The sequence below is a fragment of the Periplaneta americana genome, chromosome 1 (genome assembly GCF_040183065.1).
Source record: "Periplaneta americana isolate PAMFEO1 chromosome 1, P.americana_PAMFEO1_priV1, whole genome shotgun sequence".
Classification (NCBI taxonomy): Eukaryota; Metazoa; Arthropoda; class Insecta; order Blattodea; family Blattidae; genus Periplaneta; species Periplaneta americana.
This window is the reverse complement of record NC_091117.1, coordinates 175,728,338-175,738,086: the sequence shown is the minus strand read 5'-3', so window position 1 is coordinate 175,738,086 and position 9,749 is coordinate 175,728,338. Positions and strand designations below refer to the sequence as shown.

Below are 9,749 nucleotides of genomic sequence, written 5' to 3'. Positions count from 1 at the left end.
TTGATGTTTATTAGATTATGTTTTATTCTACAAAAATATCACAGCTTCATTATGTCTCACACAGCAAATTTTTACATAAAACGAAGTCCGAAAAAGAACTGACATTCACTTACAATATAATGTTGAAATTAGTTTGAAAAAAATCAATTTCAATCATTGAAAAAATATATATCTAATGGAGTTTTTCATAACTCACACACATACAAAACAATAAATTAAAGACAATTCATTCATACACTAGTAACACCAATAGCCACACACTGGCGAGCACACAAAGAACAAAGAAAGCAGAGGTGTCTTTCCTTATAAAGCCTCCCCAACTCTTGAAACAAACGGAACAAAAGTTTAGATTAATCTAATGTTTGAAATTAAAAACTGTTCCAGTATCTGATTTGGCAACACTATTTATTCAATTGACAAACTATGCCTTGAACATCCATTTCTCAGCCAACACAACATGCTTTGAGCAAGATCTAACAGTTAATTGCATAACAAAATAAATTATGTGAACATCACTATAAATACATCAAGCTTTTCGAAGTATATTTGTGCAATAGTCACATAAAATAGGATTTATTGAAACTAGATTTTGTATGATGTGAAAAATTAATTTGGCCCCTCAAAGTTCACGGTATATTTCTACTGAATTTGGAATGCTGAGTACGTCTTTTTGTTAAAAGATTCAAAACTTCGGAACTATATAATATTTTAAGTAATTACAAGCTACTAGATGTATTTTAAAGTGCTTCGAACATACTCCTTTTTAAGCAAGGTATTTTTGCATTAAAACTTTTCACAAGATACTGGTACCATTTCAAATTCTGTAATAAGTTTGATATCATTAAGTGGCATGTGCCACATTTATTTCAAGTTCCAATATATTTTTATTGTTTTAACGTAAAGATCTGAAAGTGAAATTATGTTTAAAAAACTTGCAAAACAAAGGAATATCTTCAAAAGAAATGCAGAAAGAGATAATATGTATATATACATAGAGGCAACATAGCATTTAAGACTACATTGAAAACACTAGTTAATATCTGTTGTGTTTCAGTACTCAATACTATCCAGTCTGCCCTGAGAATTTATAACATCTTCCAACAGAGTTGCCTCCATAATTACATAAATTTAGACAAGGTCCAGACGTCGAGTACTGACATATATACTGTACTTCTCTTCTTTCAAACAAAATAAATTTAACGCAATTGTATGCAATATTTCTTTATAGGAAATTTCATTTTCTGCAATACTGACAATTACTAGGAATAAGACTAATGCCTCATTGTTAGTTCAGCAAAGTGAAGACGAATATTTGCAAATGGTCTTCTGACTCAGACTGCAATAGAATGAGCAGGAATGTAACAATCGACGGAGTAGTCCTCATTATAAAACAGAAGTGGAAGGGCCAGCCTATACATGTGGGCTCTGCCCAATATAGTCGGTATCACTACAGATAATAGAAGTCTCCCCCCTTACACCACCTTTGTCAGGATTAGTCTCAGTTCCAATCTCCACGCTACTTGAGCTTCTTGTTGATGACCTGGGCCTCATCCATGTCCTCCTGGCTCATGTCCTTGTCACCCCAACCCCATACATCATGGCTTCCGTCACCTGTGCGTTGTACTCTCTGCTTCACCATGGACATCGGTACAGTCTTGAGGTCATATGCCCAGCCAATGCGAGAAAAGAAGTCGATGAATGCAGTCGTCAAGTTGGTGCTGTAGTTTCCAAGTTCGGCAGTCTTGTAGTCCCAAGGAAACACGTGATGGTAGTTGTGCCAACCCTCGCCCAGAGCTAGCATAGAAACGCCGAGATTTTCTGATGGATTGATGTACCTGCAAACAGCATAAATATTTTTATTTTAGTAGGTTATCTTACGACGCTTTATCTACAGCTTAGGTTATTTAGCACCTGAATGAGATCGTGACAATGCCAGTGAAATGAGTCTGGGGCCCAGTACCGAAAGCTACCCAGCATTTGCTCATATTGGGTTGAGGGAAAACCCCGGAAAAAACCTCAACCAGGTAATTTGCCCCAACCGGGAATCGAACCCAGGCCACCTGGTTTCGCGGCCAGACACGCTAACCGTTACTTCACAGGTGTGGACCAGCAGAAATAGTAGGTGTGATATTTATACTGCTGTATCCACAGCCACTGATTAAAGAGAAGTTACAATAGAGAAACTGTGGCATAACAGAATATGAAACTGCTATGAGAAAACCTGCTCTGATACAGCTTTCGTCCAACACAAATCCAGACTTTAAGATTCATTGAAATTGGAACTCAGTGACAGCAAGAAACCCAGATCTATTAGTGTAGGCTACAGATTAAGCTTAATTATTTCTTCTAGGGACAGGATCAAAAGCTACACCACATAAATTAATATCATATCAATATTCCGTATGTTTCTATACTGTACTCACTTGTCATAAGGTCGGCTTCCCCACATGTGTGCTGCACTGTTCACAAGCCAGGACGCGTTGAGAGTGAAGGTGTAGCGAAACATCGCAACCACAAACCAAGCATTTGACCAGGTCTCACCCCAAAAATACACAGGTATGATTGTTGGTAGAATAAAGCATATAATTGGCATGAGGATCAGGTAGTGTCTGAAAACAAAATATCACAATTTCATAATGTCAAGAAACTAGCGTTAACTCTAATTGACAGAGTGGCGAATATACTGAAACAATAGCTACACTTTGTCATAACTTTCACTTTCAAGAAATGCGTAATGGAATTCTTTTCCTTGAGTAAAGCAGCCAGAGTTTAATGATGAACATATCTTAGTATCAGACAAGGAACTATATACATGGCTACATAGTATGTAAATGGAAAGGTCTAAGTGACTCATGTTATTGCAATAGACAAGATAGATACTCACTTCTTCTGGAATGCGATGAGTGGATCAGCATCGAGATCAGACATATCGATTCCTTTGCCCTTTACTTTAACATCTGGATGCTTACGGACAAGTAGCCAACCAACATGAGAGAAAAAGAAGCCGCGCTTGGCATTATGAGGGTCAGCATCAGTTTCACTGAACTTGTGGTGTACTCTGTGGTCGCGAGCCCATTCGTAAACGTGGTTCTGAAATTAAATGTTCTTACTTAGTCTCCAGCTTATTGTCGAAATATATGTATTTTTCTGATAAATTAAGAAAACTTATTTAAGTTTTATAGATAAGAATTTTATTTATTTCATATTTTGAAGGCATCCTGCCAGATGTTTAACTGGAAAAGATACAACCACTGACTATAGGGCTTAAAGGCAATTGACCCCTAATAAATTCCAATGAAAGACCACTGCTTTTCTCTAGGCCTGTTTTAGGCTTATCGTTAATTACCTAGTCTTAAACTTTACATATAATTTAATCAATGTTACAATACATTTTGAATATTCAGAATTTTTGTCACTGGTTATAAATGGCAAGGCCCCCCTATTTTTTGTTAACTGTCGCCTATAGCAAATTTATCACTTACCTGGAATGCAAGAGTGTTGAATATCACGAGGATAAGTCTCAAAGGCCACTTTGCCTTGTAAGCACGGTGTGACCATAATCTATGTGCACCTGCAGTTATACCTAGACCACCTGCCTGATACAGAAGAATAGCTGAAAACGAAAAGAAATTGTATGAAATACGTTGTACAAGATCAATATTCAATTTATATATCAAAATCTCTTGCTGAAGTGGCGAATTTCAATTTGAACACGAACACATACCCCATATAGCTGTGATCAATTTACAGGATGTCAGCATAAGGTAAGCCCCGTAGAGTGCTGCCATATGCAAATATACAAAGAGGATGACGTTTCTCCATACAATTTTTCTTTTGTATTTCTCAGCTGGTTTGGAATCATCAGTTTTAGTCTCGATCGTTGGTAATGTTACAGTTTCTATAGTATCATCCTCAAATAGGACACCGGTAGGAGAACTTGTAATGTTCGGAGCCATGATGTAATCTGAAAAAAAAATGTAATAATACAATTATAAAAACGTCATACTTACATTCTAGAATTAAATATAGTCGTGAATGAAAACTAATTTTCGGCAGATAGTCTGTATATAAATTTTTAATATGATATTTATAATTAAGTAAAGTGTTAGTATCGGTGTATTATTTTCTAAGATATACCTACAAGAACCATCAGATTTTTTAACATCACACATAGATATTTCGCAGTTCTGATAATATATACCGTAATAATCTTTAATCTCATTTCTAACAACACTTCAAACATAATTGTTCCTTTCACCAAGACGTGACAATTCGTAAAAATGACTAAATCTATCATACTTTATAACTCTATTTATTCAATATAATTCTTTAGATGTATTACTATTGAACTGGTAGGTAGGCTACAACGACTTTGACCAACCTCGAAAACTTGTCGTCAGTTCTGAATAAATCTAATATTATATCACTTTGTAACTTTTTAAATTACCATTTGTTTTAATTACACGTATCGAGTTCACGCCGACGTGATTTACGTAATAATTTCAAACATATTACTTCTGTCGACTGTCCAACCCTACTACCAAGTTTAAATCTCCTGATATCGATCTTCTCATCTGTGACGCAACATAGTTGGGCAGAATTGAATGAGGTGATCGACTCGCCTGATCTTCTCGACCACTCACAAAGCTCCGCGCCAAACGCACGTAACTCGAATTCCGGTTTGACCTTACCCTTCAAGAAAAACAGCCGGTAGGTCTACAATCTTTGAATTGAGGTAGGCTTACTTTTCTTGTCATACAACTGTATTATACATATCTGAATTCTTATGTAACACTTGCATTTTATCATCCGAACTTTTTTTTGTTGCACGTCACAGAATCGCGTTCTTATCAAGCAATTACGATTAAAGGTCAGACAATTAATCCTAATAAATTTATTACGGTATGAGTAACATTGTACACTGCTTAAAGTTGGTCACAACGAGTGGACGAGTAAGAATATTATTCGCATTTGCACATTTAGTACAACATTAAGAGTTGTGCGGGAAATATCGTAAGAATTGCATTGGAAATGTTTCTACGTACCGGGATTGTTAAAATATTTAGACTACTCCCGTCCAACAGAAATGTTATACTAAAAACAGTACGGTACCTGAATTGGTTACCATTTCCATGCTACAGAGATTTTATAGCCTACAGTAATTCCTTACTTTTTAAATTGCATGTTCTTTAATAAAATTCTGCTGTAAAGTAAGATACACAGTTCGATTCTCGTATTAGTGTTATTACTTGGTTGTATTATGCACATAAACTAAATGTCTCAAAAGCATTTATGATTGTCAAATCAATAATAATTAATAAGCAATACTGAAAAGAGAGCAACTTATCAATCAATTTGATCATAAATTACTATCAAGCTTTTTATGCACATAAAAGAGCAATTTTATTCATATTTACATCACCATTTTTTTTTTTTTCATTCTTTTATCGGAACATTTAGTTTCCCTATCTTATGTGGAGGGGAAAAAAATTAGAAAGAAAGTTAAAGATCTACCCTTGCATCGCACTTTTACCAGACACACAAAGGTACCGAAGAAGAGAAAGTGGGTGAGAGAACTTCACTTCCTGTGTTCATGGAAATGCTCATTCCTCGCATTTAAAAATCCACAAATATAAAATCTACACCTTTTAAATAAACACTAGGCTAGAATTGTTGGGCGCTATCAACAAAAAGAAGACCTAAAAAATGTAGAAAAATCCATTGTATAAAATATGTTACCTACTTTCTTAATCTCAATATTTGCAGTAATTTTATAGGCCTAAATTTTCCATTCATAAAATGAGTCGATGAATGAATTATTTATAACCATTAACGTAAAACTACAAAATTGTTGATAACGCCCGTTTTACAAAACACCATCGAATTATATTCGAGGAAGGTTTTGATGTTAAAACTATGAAAACTAATTATCATAGCACCTATCCAAGCCATTCAACCTAAAGTAGGCCTACAGTTTGGAACTACAAATAAAACAGTATTCAGAAATGTATTTTAATTCTTGTGGTACAGACAGCATTAGAATTATTTCCTTAATTTCTCTTTACGAGCACACAAATGACAGTTTGTTTTGGCGTTACTATGGGGACAAAGATTCGCATTACTGAAATCTAAATTTACCACCATTAGGAAAAAAAAAGTGTTTATAGTATTTCAATTAAAAGTTCTAAAATGCTACTAAATTGTAAAATTTTACCAATGAAACACTATAAAATTAAACATTTTTCGTTATATATGCTGTAAGCTATAATATACCACATTACAAGAAAAAATAACAACGCTCATTTTACAGACGTCAAAATAATAAAAATGAGGTTAAACTCACCGCTGAAATTCACCACACTCGAATAAAATAATACAAGAAACCACTAACTTAATACAGTTAACTCAGCACAGTCTCTGAACTAAAACAAACTCGCTGGTTATGACGAACCCAAACTGGTCTGGTAGTGAACTGAGTACTGACCACCAAACATCTCTGACTTGGTTTTATATGATAGCAGAAAGGAGCTACCGGCGAGTCGATGCTGTTGGTTCACGTGTACATCGCGCGATCCCTAGCGCCGAGTCATGTGACCAGACTGAGCCCCTCGAACCCCTCGGAACGGTGGCGTGATCCTATATTCGCGAACCACGCGCCGTAAGGTCGAATTTCGCATGCCGCGAATACCACCTTAGAATGCGGGTGACCGGGAGGTTGAAGTACGCTGGGTCCAACCACCCACAAGGACACAAGACATACGGATTGCGGACCTTTGGACAAGACCGAGTCTGCTGTGATGTGAGTACTGAATGACGGACTTCGCCCAATTTGATCGTGTAATGCAAATATCAATTTCGAATACCTGGTATTATTATTGTTTTTTTTGGCGATCCTTGGCCTCATACAGTCCTCCAGATCTTCGGTTAAATAATATCAAAATAATTCTAGCTATATTGAAGTCTACAGCATATTTAAAGATTTTAATTTATGGTGAATAAAGTGACAGTGGATCACATTTCCACTGAGTACCTACATTAATTGTTTCCCTTTTCATCGACTGTAAATAGCCATTGTAGTTTGGCAGGGTTATTAAAGATGAAATAAAAATACTACATTATATGTTTCGTCTTCTAAATGATCACGTACTGTACAATGTAGGCTATACTACGTGCATTGATAAACGTATTCAAGTGTTCACTACATTATTGCAATATGGATTGAAGGGAATGGCAGGGCACAGTTAATATTGACGATTGAAAACTTTTATAGCAATATTTCATATTACTATTACAGCAGCAATTAATTGATATTTTGTTAGTTACTGAATTTTCCTTTTATACAGTGGCATTACAAAATAAGTGGGTTTATTTCGAAGTAACAACTCAATATGTGATAATGAATTCATGATTCTTTATTGGGTGACTGAAAGTTCAGTGTTTATTAAATATCGTGACGCACTTCGATTTCATGTCCTGTTTATTAAGTTGTTTTACCAGAATGCAAGGGCTTTGATGTCACACAATTCGGGTTTCTTCATGCAGTATCGTTTGTTAAGCTACTATATTTTATCTTGGGTAACACTGATAACTGCTTCATCCATGAAAGGTTTATTATTAGGATAACCTTAATTTATTTATGTCTATGGCTGCTTGGTGTTTGTTCTATTCTTACCTCTTGTATTATGTATTGTACATACTAGATGGACAGATAAGTCTCGTAGTGTGAATTTTGCAGAAAAGCGTAGATAGGATTTCTGTTTATAATAATAATAATAATAATAATAATAATAATAATAATAATAATAATAATAATAATAATAATAATAATAATAATAATAATCATAATCATCATCCATACAGGTTATAGTCCCAGAAGGACTGTTACGGTCCACTAAAGTTTTCAACCTATCTTTTCATTGGACGTCCAGTTGATCTGTCTCTAGGTTGGTAATGCAGGATTGCACGAGGGATTCAAGTCCTAGACATACGCCTCACATGCTGACGCCAGTTATCTTGATAGTTACATATGTCTGCTAGTATAGAGTTCATTTCAAGTTCCTTTAAGATGTCTTCATTTCTTTTATGGTCCCACTTAATATAGCAGGCCTTCTATGCCCAAGGATGCGGGTTCGATCCCGGGCCAGGTCGATGGCATTTAAGTGTGCTTAAATGCGACAGGCTCACGTCAGTAGATTTACTGGCATGTAAAAGAATTCCTGCGGGACAAAATTCCGGCACATCCGGCGACGCTGATATAACCTCTGCAGTTGCGAGCGTCATTAAATAAAACATAACATTTTTTAACTTAATATAGCCAGCTTCACTAGCAGTGATTCTTCTTGCGTCACATTTCCTTAGAGTCCATGCTTCACTTCCATAGCGCAGGATCGGCCGTGCCAAGGTTTTATACAGACGAGTGCGGGTATGTCGCTGAACTAGAGATGGTTTCACGATTCTATTTATCAGGGGCGAATGCTGGTCACGAAAGTGAGGCTTGCTCTTTTATTGATGGGGGAAGATGGGAGGATATAATTCATCTGGTTTGCTGACTTTTCGTGTCTTGTAATAGACAATGTTAAAGTATTTAAATGGTCAAAGCCACTTTTACACCATACACCGTTATCTGTAGAAAATAACAAACACAGCCAACAAAACAGTTTATTTAGTTTTTTCGATCCTGCCAACCAATGCGTATTGTTGTATTGAGATGCACTGAACGAGCGCACATATTCTCTATTTTTCTCCTTATGCTGTCTTTTAGAAATCTGGGAGCTCTGAACATGGTCTGCCGTTCTTTATAATGTCGGTTTTCTCTTGAATAGTCCTCCGGGAAAATGGATTTGATAATAAAGTTTCAATATCACACATTTCCGAACTCATTGCAACATTTCAAATTAACGTTGAAGAACTAATAATACATGCAGCAGCTAACATATGCATTCCGCTCATAAAATTACATTACACTCGAAAATCACAGCACATTCACTGGTAAAAACTGCTGCCAATCAGTGTTGCCAACTCGATTCTTAAACATCCGCTGTGAAGCCTTGCAGAAACCGCTAAATTGCTATATTGTCAATGTAAAATTATATTATTTTGCCGCTGTGAGTGCTAAAAATACCCGCTAAATCCCTAGATCAGCAATACAAGTTTCATAAATTTTACCCGCTAAACTAACGCCGAAAAACGCTAGATCTAGCGGGAAAACCGCTGAATTGGCGGCAACACTGCTGCTATCTGTGTAACGTTAAATATAGTCGTCGGTGTAGCTCTCGGACCAGAGCTTCATACAGCATATAACAGATGCATGTGCGACTGGGACGGATTAGGAGGAAGGCACTTGCGCGCGCATCACATTCTCGCTGTTTCTACGTCTTTCCTGTAGCTCCGAGAAACGAGCAAGCGTTGCGATCTTGCGGTGCGCAACCTTCGGATGGTATTATGCCTTGACATTATTACAAAAATCAAAAGAAATTTTTATGTACGTAATCCCATTTTGAGAAATACACATTCTACGAAAATATTGGGCTTGCGCAGCAAGCATAGCATGCCCGGAGAAATCGCCCCTGCTATTTATGATGTCCATTGATTTATTATACTGTAAAATTTTTGTCATGAATGTCTAAATCTGCTAAGAAAGATAATTTGTAGCCAAAATATTTAAATTCTTTAACTCTTTCCAAAATACTTCCATTAATATAATAAATCTTGCTAGGAACGGGCTCTTTGTATTTTCCATGATATTCACT

General features: G+C 36.0%; 1 protein-coding gene across 2 annotated transcripts; it reads right to left on the bottom strand.

Annotated features, from left to right (window-relative positions):
- On the bottom strand, nt 1–6,503 carry LOC138704570 (acyl-CoA Delta-9 desaturase-like). Of its 2 annotated transcripts, none has more exons than XM_069832616.1 (6): nt 6,344–6,503; nt 3,725–3,964; nt 3,483–3,613; nt 2,885–3,090; nt 2,424–2,609; nt 1–1,835 (listed from the first exon to the last, which is right to left on the bottom strand). In XM_069832616.1, exons 2-6 carry the CDS (start codon nt 3,954–3,956, stop codon nt 1,517–1,519), a joined length of 1,074 nt encoding a protein of 357 aa, XP_069688717.1. In that variant the 5' UTR covers nt 3,957–3,964; nt 6,344–6,503; the 3' UTR covers nt 1–1,516. The 2 variants fall into 2 exon arrangements, with proteins under 2 accessions (XP_069688717.1, XP_069688725.1); XM_069832624.1 differs by lacking the exon at nt 6,344–6,503 and adding an exon at nt 4,448–4,472.
- Between the last annotated feature and the right edge of the window lie 3,246 nt (nt 6,504–9,749).

Excerpts from the sequence above, each read along its gene's own strand:
- LOC138704570 (XM_069832616.1), bottom strand. The coding sequence starts at position 3,956 with ATGGCTCCGAACATTACAAGTTCTCCTACCGGTGTCCTATTTGAGGAT. Across the intron at positions 3,614-3,724 it reads ATTGATCACAGCTATATGGG|CTATTCTTCTGTATCAGGCA; the intron begins GTATGTGTTCGT and ends TTTCGTTTTCAG. Across the intron at positions 2,610-2,884 it reads CTCATCGCATTCCAGAAGAA|ACACTACCTGATCCTCATGC; the intron begins GTGAGTATCTAT and ends TTTTGTTTTCAG.